Genomic DNA, 19439 nt, shown 5'->3' on the forward strand with positions numbered 1-19439 from the left:
GTAAAGAGGAGACAGCAGGGATACTTTTCCCAAGAGCAACCACTTACTACAGTCATTCTCCAATATACCAGCACTCCTAGGTAAGCCAGGTAATGGAAGAGTGTATTACACCATGCCCCAGTTATTTTAGGGAGCACTGAAACATGTTTGATATTGGTAATGTTACAGAGCAGAGAACAAGTTAATGCGACTTCAATCCATTCAATCTGCTTCAATATATGTTTCAAGTGGAGCACAGTGGCAAGAGAAAGGGATGGCAAAAATCGGGAGACTCAAGTTCTAGTCCCAGCCCTGTCATGGATTTGATATGACTTCTGCAAAAGCAGCTTCTCTCTTTATGCCTCAGTTCTCCCATCCCGATTTTATAATAATAGCACCTATATCTGGAGGTCCTCAAATACAATAAACTATATACATGCTAATTATTACACAGGTAGCAGTGATGTGCTAATTATTACACCGGTAGCAGTACATTGCTCAGAGTGCATCAAACAGCTATTGAACTGTCCAAAATTTGCTCTGAGATAGTAGATTGTGTCCTTCTCCCAAGATAAGGAGGAACCATAGCGCTGGAAGGAACCTTGAGAGATCATCTAGTCTAGTCCCCTTCACTCATCACAGAACTAAGTACTGTCTAGCACAGCGGTTCCCAACTTTTTTTATATTGCAGACCAGCAAACCCATTTGCAAACTTTTGGTGGGCCAATAACACTGGATATGCATATTTGCATATTCATTCAGCCAAATGCCCTGGCCTTCCAGAGGTAGCCCTAACTCCTAGAGCCCCCCCACCCCTCCACTATCCCCAGTGCCAGCCACTGACCCCAGAGTCCCCTAAACCCAACCCAGCCCCAGTGCCAGCCTCCTACCCCTTAGAGTCCCCCACCATCCGACCCCCCCAGTGTCAGTCTTCTGTCTCGAGCCCCACTGCACCCAACCCCCCCGAATCCCCAGTCCCCAATATTAGCACTGTCCCCATAGCCTCCCAGTGCCAGCCCTGCCCCCGTAACCTCTCCACTACTAACCTCACCCCCAGAGCCTCCCCAGTGCCAGCTCCCCACCCTGGACACCCAAAGCCTCCCACAGTGTCAGCCCCCGTCTCTTAGAGCCCCCCCTTAGAGCACCTGAGTAACAGCCCCACCCCAACAGCTCCCCATTATTGGCTTTGCCCCCCCAGAGTCCCCGAGCACTAGCCCCACCCCTGCAGCCCTCAGTGCCTGCCCTGCCCCCCTCACCTAGCCCTGTGCTGCCGCCCAGCTGCCAGCTAAGCGCTGCTGCCCAGTTGCAGCTGCTCTAAGGCTGCCGTGCCAAGCTCCATGCAGCCCTCCTGCCATGAAGCAAACCACTCTTCTGCGTCCAGGAGGAGACCCCGCCCCTGCCCAGTACTGGTTGGCTAAGAGGTGGGGCAGGACACACCTCTCTGAACAGCCGTGGCAGGAGGGGAGGCATTGAGCAGTATACCTCAGCCCCCACAGACCGGCAGCCAGCGGTTCGCTGCGCAACACAATCCACGGACTGGCAGTTGGGAACCACTGGCTTAAAGCAGGGGTGGGGAACCTCAGGCCCAGGAGCTGGATGTGGTCCTGGCCTGCCTGGGTCTGGCCCCCAAGGCTCAAGGTCCCCTCCAGCACTGGGAGCCTGCACTGGTGATCCAGCCCCCCTGCTTCCCCCCGGAGGCTGGAGTGCACAGGATTTACTAGGTTGTCCCCCTTGCCAGGCTCTGATATGCAAGGGGAAATGTGGGGAGTGTCTTTCTCCTCCTCCGTCAGAGGCAACAGTGAGGGTCCCCCCCGCCCACTTCTCACCTATGAGCAGTCCCCAACTGATTTTTCTGTGAGTCAGTGGCCCCCGACCCCAAAAAAAGGTTCCCCACCTATGGCTTAAAGTGCTGTCCTACTTCTTTCATCTCTAATTCATATATCCCACTTTCCTACATAGTACTGCAGAATTTTCCTCTCAGATCTTCCACCAGGTGTTTGTAGAATGAGTACATTTTACTGTAAATGCAGAATGCAGTGAAGCAGCTGGGATTCTGTGATTTTACTCACCTTTGATCCCATGTAAAGAGCCTGGATTTCATTATGGCGTGCAGCTGTCAGGTACTTGTAGAAGTGGGTAGTGAGATAATTTGCTAGGAAGTGAGAGGCTGCCAAGCTGGGATGCTTGTCAAGACACTGTTCACTTATCACAAGGCGCATACCAGAGTCTTCTATTCTCTGTAAGAGCTACAACAAGCAAGAGAAAGATATCCAGATGTTTCTGACTACAAAGCAGGGAAAGCCTCTTAGCTCAACTACTCCATTTGCCTTATGCAGAGTAGGGTATTTTACTCCCCCCCCCCCACTAGTCTCTCAAGCATATTTCTGAATTGTAACAACCTCATATATATCTGATGGTGTGTTTTAGTTACCTCTATGTGCAAATCACTGCATTGCCTAACTGCCCCCAACTTAAACGATCTATCATCAAGAACAGGTTCCTAACAATTATAAACAAACAGATTAATTACAAGTTAAATTAATTTAAGAGCAAGTGAGATATAGAAGACCAGGAATAGAGTGTCAATTACTGAATCCTGTTAACCTGTAAGGATTCTAAAGTTCTTTGTAAGGTGGCATGTAATTACTCTCTCTCTGTGTTACTAATAAAAAAAACCTGCTATGATTATTCAACCCAAAAGCATTTTGCTTTCCCACTTCATTAAGTCAAACAAAACAAACATATGGAGATATACCTACCTCATAGAACTGGAAGGGACCTTGAGAGCTCATCGAGTCCAGTCCCCTACCCTCATGGCAGGACCAAGTACCATCCCTGACAGCTCTGCCCCAGCTCCCTAAGTGGGCCCCCTCAAGGGTTTAGCAGGCCAATGCTCAAACCACTGAGCTATCCCTCCCCCCCCCAGTGAAATGAGATTGGTCAGTTTCACTGCCTGGTTCTTCTGTACTAACAGCACAAGAACATTCCCTTATGGTTTCTAACACTGAGTGGAAACCAAGAAACCCCGCAGATTGATTAAGTTAAAAAAAAAAACCCAAAAACATGACAATATTGTTATTGGGATTTTGCAAAATGGCTATATAGTAACCCTTTAAACCAGCATGCTTTATTCACACACCCCTCAAACACCAGAACACTAGCCCCAAAAAGGGGGGAGGGTTTTGCTCGGGCCTAGGGCAGCGGGGGGAAGAGATCCTTCGTGGGGCAGATCTGGCCTACCAAGCAGGTTGATCTGGCCTGCGGACAACATGCCACTGCTTTGCTTCTGGGCCAATCAGGGCCTGGGGAGCACGTGAAGTCTCCTCCCCTGGCAGGGGCACCCGGTGCTTAGAGGGAACTGCCAGTTATTCAGCTGTGCACCCTTGGCAGGGCAGGGAGCAAGAGACTTCACATGCTCCCTCTGGCTCCAGACCCTGATTGACCTGGGGACAGAGGGAATGCGCAAAATCTCCTCCAGCCACCTGGGGCGTGGGCGCCTAGAGGTAACTGCCAGCTTTTCAGAACAGCTGGCAGTTCTCTCGTGGGTCGTGGGGAGAGCAGGGGCAAAGATTCCATGCGCTCCCTCACCCCCAGGCCAATCAGGATCTATGGACAGGGGAGCATGGAAATGCTCCCCTTCTGCCTAAGGCCCTGACCCTTCAAAAATGATTGCCCACCCCTTGCCTAAGGCATGTCTGCTTTAGAAACCTGAGTCAATCTATGTTAGGTAGACTTATGATCACTGCAGTAATTACCCCCCTTTTGTCGGTGATGTGCATCCTCACCAGGAGCACTTCCACTGACTGAAGAGGGTGAAGGTGTGTGAGGGTGTACCTGAGAGCCTGGGCTCCGGGAACCCAACAGTTGCGAGCCTGGCTTTGCTGCCTAAGTTCCCAGAAGGGAGCTGCAGGCCAGAAATCTGGGTTAAAGTGGGGAGCCAGTCAAGGACAACTCAACTGGTAGAGAGAAGCCCAGAGGAACAGACTAGCTCTAGCTAGGGCCTCCTACCTGCCCTGGAGTGACAGCTCAGCTTTCTTGTACATTTCACAGCTCCATACTGTAGCCATGAAATTGACAAGAATGACAGCCAACAGCTAACATAAGTAATGCAGTATCTACACAGACACAGTATTGCCCTAACCACATGGACATAAGCTACGCCTCTCTCATGGAGATGGAATTTTTATGTCTGTGTAGTGGGATAAGTACATACTGCAACCAAGCTCCCCCGACGTACACAGATATAGTTAGATTGACATAAATTGCTTTACATCAGCTGTATGGTAGGCCAAGCTATAGTGGCCATCAAAAGCGTTCTTTAAAACAAGTTGCCAAAGTGCTGCATATGGGCAAAAAATGCCCCATTTAGACAAGCTGTATGTTTAGGGTTTTCCTTGAAGCCCCAACTTCAAAACTTGAGCTTTCATTGGGGGGGGGGGGGAGTGTATTGCCCTTATGGTCACAGAGAAGAGACAGAAAAGGTGTCCCCTGAAGACTTGAAACCTTGCTCTCTATCTAGCAAATATGAACTTAAAGTGTGTTACTTGTGAAATGCCTTGATTCAGGAGACTGACTTAAAAATGTTTGGGGTTGTCATATTTTTTGAATGCTTGGGGTTAGCAATACTGTGGTTCCAAAATGAATCGAAGTTCTCTAAACCTCAGTGTAGAGGACAAGATTAAAGGTGGCCTGGTGGTAGTGTGTGTTGAGACTGGTCATCTCTACAGATAGAATCTTTGTAACAGAGTTCAGCTGCAATCTACCTTTATGCTGCCAAGTAGCCTGAGGACCGCAATAGCAGTGTTTGGAAAGCCTTGTTTAGCAGTGACCTACTCTTTGAAAGTAGCAAGGCAGAAACAGCTTCTGGTTACCTGCACAGCCTTTTCATTGTCTCCCATCTCCAGTAAGTGCAGGAGGTGCTCCTGGTGAAGGCTGATCAAGTTTTCTCTTGGTATGGGGTATAAGTGACCCCATTCTTCACACAACTCGTAATCCTAAGGAGAAGGAAGGCAAAACAACTCCTCTCATTATAGCTATTAATTTCATGCCCATGCTCTGATTAATATTTAAGATCAGTTCAGTAACAGTACAGAATACTTTTTTTCCAGCAAAAAAATAGTTACAACTTCAGGACTGGACCAGTCAGGGGAGAATAATAAACAATACAATTTTGCCAGAGTCCCATCCTACATGATGTAACTATTGTAACCTGCCAGTGAAGAGAAAAGCATTTTGGACAAATATTTCTGTAAACGTTCTCAGATTATACAGAGAGTTTCCAGCAAGGTTGTTAATAGTTTCCTAAGGGCTTGGATTCTACTTCACTGTCAACATATGCAGTCTAAACCTGTATTTCACCAAAAGTGGTATTTTTAACTTTTAAAATTCAAAAAAGTTGAAATAAGTTTGAGCTCTGTCTTGGAGGGATTTTTTTAAATCCCAGAGTAGCGCCCACACTATGTGGTGCTTATTCTTCCAAGCATAAAGAAATCCTCCCTCTAACTTTGCTTGTCCTTGACAAGGGCAGCATGTTACTTACACACACATGACCCAAGAGAGTAATTTGTTGCTGGATTTCTGGTAGGATGGAAGAAATGAATTATGTGTGGAAATAAAATTAGGACAAAACTATGGGGGTACTTAGTTTTCATTTAAATCTTGACATTAAAGCAAATATTCCAATTAGCTTCCACAATACACAAATTTATTGAGTTTTTTTCCTGCCCTATGAACTCTGTTGATACAAGCATCTAAAAACATTGGTTAACAAAATGTAATAATCCCACCATTTTCTATATTTTAAACACAAAAGCCATGTAAAGATGCCACACCTTTGCTTCCAGAATAACACTCATAATGGCGTGGGGATCATTAATGCAGGCTTCTTTCAGGTCTTGCCAGTCATTCCAGGATGGGACATCTTGCAAATTCAAAATCTAATAAAATAAAATGTTTCTATGAAAGATTGTTTTTAACAATATTTCTTCAAACCCATCACTAGGCCCAGGCAGACGGTAGAACTGACTGCATCAGGAGTTAAATCAAGCCAGGAAGCTACATTTATCATACCAGAAAGGTCTGGGAATCCTTGGCGATGTACTTCAAGTTCAAGAGGACTAGATGAAAGGATTCTATCATAGAGGCCTAAACCTGTGAAGACATATCTGTATGAAGAGACTGCTGGCAGAGTTCTAAGAGACAACACAGCATCAGCTATCCAGTAGATTTAATCTATTCACAGTATAGGCAAGCGAGACTCTGGATTCCTCAATTCTTAGGCTTGTAAAACTGGGATAAAAAATTCAGACAAATATAAGCTCTCTTGGGAAGTTTCCAGTGATTGCTGCCTCTGGTCAGGCTGGAGGAAAAGAGATCCTAAAAGAATCGACACACGTTTTTTTGATTTTTGTTTTATTTTGTTCTTTTGTCTCCAGTCTTCTATGGAAACTGAAAGTAAAGGCAGCTGGAAAGGGAAAATTATGGATAAGGAAAAGAGCTAACCTGACATTTCAGTACTGTTGGAAAGCTGACCAGGTTTCAATTTTAGCTAAGGGTTTGGGGAGGATGTTTTCTATGCCAAAGGAAAACAAGCATATTCCATACCTAGTTACCTAATAAAATGGCTTTTGTACCTTTTGATAAACCTGCAGTTCTCCTGTTTTGCTCTGCAGATCAGACTTCAGTTCTTCTGTTATGTCAGGGTCACAGATGCAGTAAGCTAAGATTTCCAGACAAGCCTCAAGGGGCCACCTGTCCAGACAGCGCAGGGCCAGTCTACTTCTCAACATCGCATCCTTCACTGGAAACAGATACTGCCAACCATCCTTATCTGCAAAAAGACAAGCTACCAGCATGAAGCCCACTTCCTATGCTTTGGGAAGCAGGGGGAGGAGAGAAAAGCATTTCCATTCTTTGGATTTGCCCAGGGATCACCAGATAGGGATTGCAAACTGGGGACCAATTTCAGACAGTACACTCTATAAAGAAAACTCATTTCCTTTACCGTCAGCAGCCGCACAGCTCAGCACAGCATCCCTCACGCTGGTCAGCTCCTCCATATCCTGACTGTATAGGTCCAAGATCCTCAGGGCTCTGGGCCAGTCCTTTGCTGTGAGCGCTTGCTCAAAAACTTCCATTAATACCTCGACAGACATGGTAGAATGCAAGCCCAAGAGAACAAGCGAGATGTACGGCTTGCCACAGAGGCCACTGACTGAACCACTACTCTCTTCCTGGGAATCCTGAAGTGGCTCAGACATGGTGAGAAGAAAACTCTCCAGTATCAAGAACTCCTTCAGTAATGCCTCGCACTCTTTGGAAATCTGCTCCATGCCCAAGGGGACCTCCCGTTTGCCCCGAAATTCCATCCACGACAGGCTTGGTTTGGGCACCTTTGGTGCCTTGGATGCACAGAGACATGCTACAATGGCCATTAGCTTTGACTGACACTTCAGGAAGGCCAGGGAAGAGGCAGTGAGCGCGTGCTGGTTCAAATCAGCCAGGGAGGAAGAGGGCTGAGTAGAATCCTCCTCAGAGTCCATAGCTGGATTGTGGATAGGTATCTCAACATCTGGCAAACAATGGTAGGCATGAAGATGTGCTAGACTGCTGATGTTAGTCAAAAGGGACCTGGTCTGGCTGCTTTGCCTGACACTGCACAGGGACAGTGGCTCACAGCAACAGTTAAGGATAACTTGCTGCACATTTAAGTTCAACTCTTCTTTTGCCAACAGCGAAGAGAGCCTGGAGGAGTGAAAACAGCACCAGTTTAGCAGGTGCACGTGCATAATATCTTGCATTTACACAGGCTCTCAAGAAGTATTACAAACATGAATAGTCCTCAACTGTTCTCCCTGAGACAGACTATCCCCTAAAACAGGGGAAAATGAGATAGCAAGGTTGTGTGTTGCCTAACCTCTTGAGGATTCAAGCATTAGCACTATGAAGAGAATTCAGAGGCCTGGTAGCTATTTTTTCTGCTCTTACCAATAGGCAACACAGCCTCAAAGTGAACATTTTTCTTGTTTAAAAAAAAAAAGGCATTCCCATGCCATGATTAATATCCTTTGTAACTTCTTCATGTGAGCAAGAATCACCAGGATCAAACACTGACTCCTACTTATAACTATATTCACAGATGCCAATTCTGAGGCGCTCTGGGTCTGGAGCACCCACAGGGAAAAATTAGTGGGTGAAGCTGCCATCCTCCCCGTTTGCCTCCCTCCCCGTTCCCTGCAGGTCTAACCTTGTAGCGTTAGTTTCCAGAGAACCAGAAACAGCTAATTGGAAGTGTTCAAGAAGCTCTAGGTAGGTACAGGGAAGAGCGGGGATGGAACAGAATTTGGAAAAAGGTAGGGTAAGGGAGAGCCGAGAAGAAGTGGGGAGGGCTGGTGCGGAGGGGTGAGCATTCCCAGCTGGAGGGGAAGTCAGTGGTTATGACCTTATAAACAGTATATTTTGCTCCAAATCTAAAGTAAGCAATGTCCCCTAGTACAGGGTGGAAATAGAGACTTGGGGGAGGGGAGTTCCACCTCTCTCTGGGGCAACGAGGATATATCATTAACCATCAGGTGGTCCCATACCACCCATTTCCTCAGCTCCTTCCTATGGTCTATTTCTGTGACCTGTAAGTTTCCTGCAGATAAAGCTTAGCAACCCATCCCACCCTGTAGCATTTACCCCCTGCTTTTGGTGGGAGACTCAGAAAGACCATCTAGGATCCTAGGGTATGTCTACACTACAAAGTTAATTCGAACTAACAGCCATTAGTTCGAATTAACTTTCATAGGCACTATACAGGCAAACCGCTAGTTCGAACTTAATTCGAACTAGCGGAGCACTTAATTCGAACTAGGTAAACCTCATTCTACGAGGACTAATGCTTAGTTCGAATTAAGTAGTTCGAATTAAGGGCTGTGTAGCCCCTTAATTCGAACTAGTGGGAGGCTAGCCCTCCCCAGCTTGCCCTGGTGGCCACTCTGGGCACCACCAGGGAAACTCATCAGCCCCCCTCCTGGCCCCGGAGCCCGTAAAGGGGCACAGTCTGGCTACGGTGCCCGTGCCAGGTGCAAGCCTGCCAGCACCCAGCCAGCAGACCCTGCACCTGGCATGGCACGAGCCAGCCACCCGCTGCCACCCAGCCCTCCACCTCTTCCCGGGACCAAGCTGGCGGCTCCCAGGAGCCTGCCCGGGGTCGCAAGAGGCGGGCGCCTGCCTGGTCTAGCGTGGACATCGTGGACCTCACCAAGGTTTGGGGGGAAGCCTCCAACATCCACGACCTCCGCACTAGGCACAGGAAAGTGGCAGTCTAGGGCAGGATAGCTGCCAGCCTGGCCACCCAGGAGCAGGTTTACATGAAAATCAAGGTGGTCGAGTGAGACCCCGACCCTGAGCTTAGAACATAAAAACATAAGAATGGCCGTACTGGGTCAGACCAAAGGTCCATCTAGCCCAGTAGCCTGTCTGCCAACAGTGGCCAACACTAGGTACCCTGGAGGGGATGGACCGAAGACAATGACCAAGCCATTTGTCTCATGCCATCCATCTCCAACCTTCCACAAACAGAGGCCAGGGACACCATTTCTACCCCCTGGCTAATACCACTCCATGGACCCAACTTCCATGAATTTATCTAACTTCTCTTTAAACTCTGTTCTAGTTGTAGCCTTCACAGCCTCCTGCAGCAAGGAGTTCCACAGGTTGACTATTTGCTTTGTGAAGAAGAACTTTCTGTTATTAGTTTGAAGCTTGCTACCCATTAATTTCATTTGGTGTCCTCTAGTCCTTCTATTATGGGAACTAATGAAGAACTTTTCTTTATGCACCCTCTCCACACCACTCGTGCTTTTATAGACCTCTATCATATCCCCCCTCAGTCTCCTCTTTTCTAAGCTGAAAAGTCCCAGTCTCTTTAGCCTCTCTTCATATGGGACCTGTTCCAAATCCCTGATCATTTTAGTTGCCCTTTTCTGAACCTTTTCCAAGGCCAAAATATCTTTTCTGGGGTGAGGAGATCACATCTGTACACAGTACTGAAGATATGGCGTACTATAGTTTGATACTTCCCCTCCTCCTTCTTCCCCTGGCTTCCCCCTTCCAGCTCCCTCCTCCCAGGTTTTCTCCTCCCCTCTCCCACCTTTTCTCTTCCCCTCTCCCACCTCCTTTTCCCAGTCTCCCCAAGTTTTGTTAAATAAAGAGAGTTTCTATTTTTGAACACACGTGTCCTTTATTTTGTACATCAGGAAGGGGGGCTAGGGAGCGGTAAGTGGAAGGAGGTGAGGGAGGAATGGGGTACGAGCCCCTGATGGGGAGGACTGGGGTGGCTCTGCGGGCTCCTCGGGGTGGAAGCTCTCTGCCCCTTCCATGGATATTGACCCCCACCCCCAGATGGCAGCCTGCAGCAAGTGCAGCCGGGCTGATGGCTGAGTGCTGTGATGTGCCGAGTGTGGGCATTCAGGGCACTCCAAGCCAGGACTGCTTTGCTGTCCCTCGTCGAGTTAGACAAGTGAGCGGGGAACTCCTGAGAACTGTCTGTCCGGGGTGGGGGTCAGGTCCCTTTAAGCACAGCCCTTGGCTAGCCTGAGACAGCAGCTCCTCGCTCTAAGTCCTAATCTGATGCCCTGCCAGCACTGCTTCCGGCCAACCTTAACCTTGGTTCAGGGCCCACTCAATGTGGACATGCTAGTTCGAATTAGCAAAATGCTAATTCGAACTAGTTTTTAGGTCTAGATGCACTAGTTCGAATTAGCTTAGTTCGAATTAACTAATTTGAATTGAGTTAGTTCGAATTAGTGCTGTAGTGTAGACATACCCCTACTGACATATCCCCCACAGCAAAATACCGGGCACAGTCTTTTCTGGAGTTAGAGGAAATAAGCGAAGGGGATGGAGTATGTAACTTAGCCATACTACTGAAACTTTGCTAAGCAGAGAATATCAGCTCTCTTTGAAAAGCAGGCCCAAAATTGGGCCTGTAACAAGAGGGCTTTTCGGTAACATGACTTACTACAATACTTAGCAATCACTTAAATGGTGTAAAAGCGTACAGGGCACTGCTTGGCAGTAGGGCAGTGCCAACGATATAACAAGTGCCTGCACTGTAAAGTTAAAGAATTTGGAAAGAGCAGCAAAGATAAAAAGTACATTAAAAATATGAACAGAGAAGCAAGTTTTAGAGCTTAAACGCTTCATGGACAGGGAAGTCAACAGCCTCCGCAGGCCCCTTGGCAAGGTGGGGGAGGACTGGCTCCATGCTCCTGGAAGGGGCAGAACATCAGGTGAAAGGTGTGGGGCCAGGGCAGCTGAGCCCTCAGAGCTTCACAGAACGCACGGTGCAGTGCTTCCATGGTGATTTAAAGGGCCTGGGGCTCCGGGTGCCACCACTGCAGTAACAGCAACAATGGACAAGAGCCTTTTCAATCATCAGGCCCCGAGGAAGTTTCCCCCCTTTACCAGCCCCTTTTTGGTGGGCCTGTTCATGGACCAGGTTGGTGTTTAGGATGTTTCTTGGAGGAAAGAATGGGAACCTATGTAAGTGAGGAAGTTATTCTGGGCATCTGGGATGGCTCAGAAATTGAAAATGTAATGACCCTATATCATAACCTATTATTGGTTGACTGTTCTGGGACTGGGCTGTCTTTTGAAACAAGTTTAGTAAAATCCAGATAAACATCCAATTTTGTTAAGTTTATTACCCTTTCTGCAAATATCGCCAAATGATTAACATGAAAAAATATACAATAAACATCTGCTGTTCCAATAGGTTCACTGCCCAGGCCTCTAGCAGCAAATAGAACTTCACTCTAAAATGTCATGCAATAAATCATTTTCCCTTGTCTGACATACATGGCTCAGGGTAATACCATGCAAGATTCTTTAGTTTGGTCCTTGGTACAAGGTGTCTCCACTATTAGTCACCCTGGTATGCATCCTTTCTGCACTGAAGTAATTCTCCGTTTTTAAGTCGTGCAAAAAAACCCCTCCCAATTTGCACAAATGGAAGTCAGCCGTGGGAAAAAAATTACCTGCCTTAAGTTGTTTCGCTATAAGTCCAAGTTTTTTGGAACGTATCTTGGACTTATAGCGAGGACAGCCTGTAGAAAGTGAGAGTTACACTGAGCAGCTTATAAAGGATGTTAAAATATTGTCTCATTTAACATCTGCTTCCATCACCAAGTTGCACACTTTCAGTATCAGCCCAATATAGAAGTTAGAGATGGAAAACGTGTAAGATCCATGCCCAGAAGTTCTCTGATGTGATCTTGGGAAACAATTTTATTTGTATTGTGATATGTATAAGATGTGTGGCTACTGTGTCCAGAAGTTAGACAGTTTCAAATGTAAAACCCACACATTCCTGGGGCTCTCAGTTCAAGTCTCAATAGCCAGTAGTTGTCTAGCTTACAAAACACACAACCATAAGTTTCACTAATTTGTGATCCTTTGTGGCCATCTCATTAGAGAACCCAGGGATGCCTTTCCCAGAGATAGCAATGGTCTTTGCACAGGAGAGGAATTCTGCTCCGCAACAGTTCCAGTCATAGAGGATTTTGAGTCCAACCCAATTAACAAGCACTAAATTTGTTAATTAAGTATTCATGAAAAGCACCAACCTGTCAGGTGGAACTTGTCTCTCAAACAAGAGCAGAGCGAGCAAGTGAGATGGGCTCTGCTGTAGCAATATGAAAGGGTTCCCCACCTTCACCTCTGCAGTTTCATCTACAAACATAAGAGATTAAAAAAACCCTACATTAAATGTATTACACAGACTGAGTTCTATTAGGCTAATGAACCTCGGAAGCCCTGATGATCATAATCACTAAGGCACAAGGGTCACGGTAATAAAGCAAGTTGGGAACCCAATGACCGAATTGCTCTGGCGTATCCCACAAACTTTTGCACCAGTGCTTTAAAGGCGGATTGCAAGAACCAGCATAGTGCCAGATGGAGAGCTTCTGACACCTCAGTAAGAGCTAGGTGCAAATGGCAGAGCAAATCTGTGTCAGCATAAAAAATACTACAGGGGAAATGTCGCAGCAGGAGCTTGTCAGAATCACAACACATGCACTATTATAGCGATCTGGTTTATAAGAATTCTCTAGACATAGGTTAACTTCATTTGCTCGGCCTATTTTTTTTGTTTTGTTTGTTTTACTTTGTTTGCCTTGAAGCAAGACTTGCTAGTGCTCTTACAAAGTGAAAGGTTGGGCTAATGTCACTGAAATGCAAAACGTAGCTGTGTAAAGCCTCGTCCCACAACTTAAAACCTACTAATAGCAATACAGTTGGGAATTTTTAAAAATTATGTCACCATAGCTACATTGGCTAAGGGTGTGGAACACACCACACTTCTGACCAATATAGCTACACCAACAAAACCGCCAGTGCAGACTCAGTTGTATCGAAGGAAGAGAGCTTCCAGGAACATGGACAGTGTTCAGGGAGATGGCGTTCCTGCACTGCCAGAAATTGGTGTAGGCTGAGTCTACATCAGGGCAATGCCTACACAGCTCTGTTCAGTAAAGGAGGTGTAGTGAAGATGTACCCAGAGATATCCCTGCTGAACTATCCTTCCATTTCCTAAGCAGCAAGAAAATAGACAGCACAATTGAAGTATTACTTCACATTTCTCCTGAGATGGAAACATGAAGCTATGAGAGGTTGTGTTACACCAGGGCACCAGTACCTCCCACATATGCAGTGGTAGGACCTGTTCAAGTGAAGGTCTGAAAAAAGTTCTGTCATCTTCCTCTTTCTTCTACCTCAATGAGGGATGTAACTTTAGAAGGCAATTTGCTGGAAAGCAACTCTAAAACCAGATTTGTAGAGTTCCAAATTAGAGCTTCCCAGTGACTCCAGATTAAATCAGCTTGGTTTACAAGTCAATTTGCAGGCTTTTATTCTCCTAATTGCCAGCACAATATACTTAATCCAGGGCTCCTCTGACTCACATAACACTACCCAGGGCCGTCCTTAGGATCTATGGTGTTCTAGGCGGGATTATTAAACTGGCGCCCCTATGCCTGACTTGCTCTTCTCCCCCACTCCCTCCCCTTCCCAGAGCCCCCAGCAGCCAATCCCCTCCCTTGGACTGTGCTGCAGGCAGCGCATTTGGCTCTCTCTAGGACCCAGCCCTGCTGTTACGTGCTCCACTGCAGTATTTCCTAATTTTATTTGGCCATGGAACCCTTTTCAGAATTTCAAGGAACCACTAGGTTTGTCGAGGGGGGGAGAGGGGGGAGGAACCCACCAATACATTAAAATCACATTCCTTCCCCAAGACCCCACCCCTTTGAGGCCCCATCCTCTCTGTTCCCCTCCTCTCCATCACCTGCTATCCCCAGCCATTATATGCTCTCACTTGGTTGAGACAGGAGGTGCGGGCTCTGGGATGGGAATGAGGGATTTGGATGTGGGAAGGGGTGAGAAGTGCAAGCTCTGGGAGGGAATTTGGATGCAGGACAAGGGGATGCTGGCTTGGGGAGGGGCCTCTAGGCTGGGTGTTGGGCTCAGATGGAAGGTTGGGGTGCTGAGCAAGTCATAGGCTTGTGGATGTGAGGGTGCAGGAGTTTGTGTTGGATATGTGAGGGGCTCAAAGCAAGGAGGTTGTGAGTATGATGGGCTCAGGACACACATTTGCCATGTGTGGATGGTGCAGGAGTGTTGTGGCAGAAGACTGAGGATGTGGGGATGCAGGTGTGTGGGGATGTAAGAGGCTCAGGACAGGGGGTTCCAGTGTATGATAGCCTCAGATTTGGGGTCAGGTGGTGCTTGAGTGTTATGATGCTGCAGTGAGATGGGGACTTGGCCCCAATTGGGGGCATGTTGGCCAGGCTTCATTTTTAAATACAATATTATGTTAAACTCAAAGGCTACGTCTAGACTGGCACGATTTTCCGGAAATGCTTTTAACGGAAAAGTTTTCCGTTAAAAGCATTTCGGAACAGAGCGTCTAGATTGGCACGGACGCTTTTCCGCAAAAGCACTTTTTGTGGAAAAGCGTCCGTGCCAATCTAGATGCGCTTTTCCGCAAAAAAGCCCCGATTGCCATTTTCGTGATCGGGATTTTTTTGTGGAAAACAAATCTGGGCTGTCTACACTGGCCCTTTTGCGCAAAAGGACTTTTGCCCGAACGGGAGCAGCATAGTATTTCCACAAAAACACTGACAATCTTACATGAGATTGTCAGCACTTTTGCTGAAATTCAAGCAGCCAGTGTAGACAGCTGGCAAGTTTTTCCGGAAAAGCGGCTGATTTTCCGGAAAAACTGGCCAGTCTAGACACAGCCAAAAGGTTTTAGCATTGTCTTTATTTATGAGGGGGCAGAGAACCTGTTTTGAGTCAAGTGTCACTGACCCACAGAAAAGTCAGTTGGAGCCACACAAGTGAGATGCCAACCCTTCCCCCCAAGCCTCACTAATGCGGTCCCAAGGATGCTGGCACAGCTGGCAGGGTGGTGCTGGGTGCTGCGGTGCGTGGCAGGGTGCTGGGTCCAGGGACAGGGTGGTGCTGGGTGCTGATGACAGTGTTGGTGGGGGCAGGGGACAGGGGCAGCTGGGACCAGTATCTGGCAATCCTGCAGCACCTCTGGGAAGTGTGTGACTGCATTCCCTCTCCCCAAACAGCTGGTGTGCACGCTGCCTGAGCAGCAAGGGCTGTTGCACCCCAGCAACTTACCTCCGCAATGCTGTCCTGCGAGGGGGGGGAGAGGGAGGGAGGGAAAGGGCATGGAGAGTCCCATGGCAGAGCACGCTGCCTGCACAGTAGGAGCTGCGAAGACCCCGGGTCTCCTGACCTCCCAACACCATGCAGAAAGGCCCCGGAAGTAAGCTGCCGGGTGCCACAGCCCCAGCTGTTCAGGCAGTGCGCACCGGCTCCTGTGGGGAGGGGAAGTGCTTCCCTCCCTGCTGTGAGTCACATGGGGTCACCCCTGTTGTGCTGGCAGGGAGCAACGGTTCCCTCTGCCCTCGCCTCCCTATGCCTCTGTGTTGCCTGGGAGGAACGGGAAACAAGTCTGATGCTTCTTTAAGCAGCTGATTAGCCGGAGCTTTCTCTTTCAGAGGGGGCGGGAGAGTGCCAGCTTTTCGCACTGCTCCACTGTTTCCTGACCGTCCCGGCAGAGTGGTGCCCTACGCAAATGCCTATTCTGCCTGTGCCTAAGGACAGCCCTGACACTGCCATTAAGTGATTCTAAAAGAATGTTCTGCTCATTTACATCCACACAGTCCCAGGACCCTCAATGCCCTTTCTACCCATCAAAGAAAATGGGAAAATTCCCATATAGTTATTTCCAGAGTGGAATCATATTATAAACCTTAAAGAATGTCAGCTCCTTGTGACATGCTTCCCAATAGACACATTACCTAGCTCTGTATTCAGGCTCCGGAGCACAATAGCAGCCAGTGTGCTAATGTAATCAAAGAAACTCTGCACACAATTTGTCCTCACACTGCTCACTGGCATGGTCTGAACGTGTTGATCCAGGGTTTTCAGCAGAAGTTGAATTTGTTTACGAACTGGATGTGCCTCCAACTCTGCAGGCTTCAGAGACGCCTGTTCTACCAAGCTGGTGATCAGACTCCCTTTGGAGTCTAATAAAAAAAATAATAAAAAGATTGATTAGAATGGAAATGCTCACAAACCTAGGTATATGCTGAGACTTCTTCCACCCTAGAAAATACATCCCTCAATTTAGAGATGACTTTCAATGGAAGTTAACAAGAATTATTATAATGAAACAGACCAACAGCTCTATAAATAGCTATTCAAGTAAATAGCTATTATTTACTCGAATTAATATAGCCTACTCAGTTTCACTTTTGCTGCTGGTGAGTTTCTGATTTGGATGCAAGATATATATTGCAAATGCTTGGGGGTACGATGGGCAGGGGGGGGAGGGCAAGAGTTTAAATTGCAAATACTTGTGTTTGTATTTACCCTTAAAAATCCACAGCAGCATTACTATCAATGCTAGATTTTTAAAAGCTTGTTTGTATATTGTCTAAATTCAGGAACTAGTCTACTAAACTGGATCCCTTTACATCAGTTTTATATAGCTTTTTTTTAAACATCTACAAAGAGGTTGAAAGATGCTTTAATGCTAAGAGAACCCATGAAACTCACCTGGAGAATCTTCAACATGTTTCAGTGTTTGCAGAACTTGATCAAGGTACTGTGATAAAACAATCTGATTAGCAATACAGTCCTCAGTCAGCGATGGATAGCACATCTGCAGAAGGTCCACAATATTGCATCGAAACTGACTACTTATTTTTTCATCTGAAACCTCTGTTGAGGAACAAAGAATGACAATAATGATAGTTAATACTGGACACTCAGTCTTGTGGAACTAAATGAGGCACAGAAAAACAAGACGCTTTCCAGTTCTAATTAACCCATTCAAAACAAGCACAGTTGGGTAAGCTATAGAGATGATGTAGGTAGCAGAGCTAAACTTTCTAGGGAGAATTAAGAGTTCAGAGAAGGAAGTGTAAAAAGACAAAGATGCCTGTGCTACTGCACGCTCCCAAAGCCACTATGGTTTAAAAGCAGGGCTACTCAACTCTGGAAGCCCCGGGGGCCACAATGATACTCACAGCACATGCTGAGGGCCGCAACTTAAATGTGGTTGTATATACATGCAAATATATATGCAAATAGCTTCTTTTACACTGACAGGCATGAATATAAAGATTAAGCATTAAGGCATGACTCTGGACCCAAATGTGGCCAGTGAGAGCCAGTCAGCACCTCTCAGGCTCTGCCCATAAGGCTAAGCAGCTAATACTTCCCACAATGCCCCAGTGTTCCTGGCACCTTCTCCCTGGGGGCTAGAAATGACAACACCCTGTACCAGTCTGTTCCAACCAGCCCATCCACGTGCGTCTTTCAATGCCCACCCCACTTGGGAGATGCCTCACCGTTGTGGAGCATGTTGCTAGAGGAGGCCATGTTCAAAGGATCCCATCCGCGGGCCACGTGTTGAGCTCCACAAACCCAAACCGCCCCACGGGCCGCAAACAAACAGGCCTTGGGCAGCACACAGGCTGCATGTTGAGTAGCCCTGGTTTAAAGGAATAACTGTTTTGTCTAGTATTTAATTGTGTTATTAGGCAACTTTCCAGCCGTGGCTTAATTCCATTTCTTCTGTTGTGGGGTATTATTCTCTCCCTTTTACACCTCTCCAAAACATTATTTTCATGTCTGTTGCCTGTATTTCTTCTCTCCTACACACCAAATCTTTACTTCTCTGCGCTGTGCTTTAAACTTCTTTTCCATATTTTCTGTCTCGGTGTGCCCTCAATGACCATCCCACAAACTAGTCACTAGTCATTCTGCTTCATCTGCCCTTTTAGGATATGTCTACACTACAATGTAAGCCCAGGGCTAGTAGAATGTAAATTAACAGATCCCAGATTGTTAGCACAGGGCTTGAGTGTCTACCCAGTGTCTTGAGTGTCTACTGGTGTCCAACCAGTTCTGAAGCAGCAGCCATTATAATGGTTATTGTTATAGAGAACTAGCCACACTTAACTGGCCAAACAGCCACATATGGCTAATGTGTTGGACACCACAGGTCTATACTCATTTATAACCCTAGGTTCCAACCTGGGGGCTCCAGAATCTGCATTATGTGAGGCTGAGTCCAAGCACCAATATCCCAGCTTTCCTAGCACGCCCCAAAATGTGACCATGCTAATCCTTTGTTCATGGTGCACTGTGGAAGAATTTGGCTTTACACCAAACCTGACTATCCAGAGGACCAAGAAAATCATATCACGAGACTGTGGAAAACTTTTGGCAGACTCAGGCTCGAACCTTGTTGGGTCCTCGATCCAAGCCCTGGATTACCATGATTTATGTGGAGATGGAAAGGAGAGCAGGGTTGAGCCTGAATTCAAATCCTGGGCTTACTCAACCGTGTAGACATAATTTTAGGAAACAGTAGAAACTCTACCCCTCTTGCTTCCTGCTTTCCCCTTCCTCTCCAGTGAAACCTGACCTCTGTTGTACTATGGCTCCCATTACCTTCTAATAAAAGGAGTAGTTCTAGTCTTCAATTCTGCCTTCCCTCCTGAGAAGCTGCTGCTCTCTAGTTCCCTCTCTGAGGAATGAGCTGACTGCTTCCAGCCTTCTCTTCCCTAGCCACATGCCCAGATCAAGTCAATTTTTTACATCTTGTAGGCTGGACTAGATTTCCGAAGATAAATAGATGAATGTACCCAAAACTATTCAGGCAGCAGTCAATATAATTTGCAGAGATATGCACAGAAATGCATAATATGTGCTTCTGAAAGTTTCAGTGCATGCCTGTGCCACAGAGAAAAACATGAGGCGAACTGACAAAATTTTGTCATTGCAAGTTTTAAAAATTAAATCAATCAAATTTAATAGTTTATATTAATCTTTTTTAAAAGCAGTAAATCCTGATGGCTTTCACATCTCAAGCTATTCTATGGCAA

General features: G+C 46.8%; 1 protein-coding gene across 5 annotated transcripts in view; it reads right to left on the reverse strand.

The window, feature by feature from the left end:
- The window catches only part of ZFYVE26 (zinc finger FYVE-type containing 26), a 72651-nt gene that overhangs the window by 28828 nt on the left and 24384 nt on the right, over positions 1-19439 (reverse strand). For all 5 annotated transcript variants that reach the window (XM_014568646.3, XM_014568645.3, XM_014568644.3 and 2 more), the window contains exons 18-25: positions 17101-17265; positions 16341-16568; positions 12591-12696; positions 6983-7722; positions 6612-6808; positions 5811-5915; positions 4851-4973; positions 2049-2225 (exon numbers count right to left, since the gene is read on the reverse strand). In XM_014568646.3, the coding sequence (XP_014424132.2) occupies positions 2049-2225; positions 4851-4973; positions 5811-5915; positions 6612-6808; positions 6983-7722; positions 12591-12696; positions 16341-16568; positions 17101-17265 (1841 nt within the window). The remainder of the gene's footprint in view (positions 1-2048; positions 2226-4850; positions 4974-5810; positions 5916-6611; positions 6809-6982; positions 7723-12590; positions 12697-16340; positions 16569-17100; positions 17266-19439) is intronic.

This window comes from Pelodiscus sinensis, chromosome 4 (assembly GCF_049634645.1).
Source record: "Pelodiscus sinensis isolate JC-2024 chromosome 4, ASM4963464v1, whole genome shotgun sequence".
NCBI lineage: Eukaryota > Metazoa > Chordata > Testudines > Trionychidae > Pelodiscus > Pelodiscus sinensis.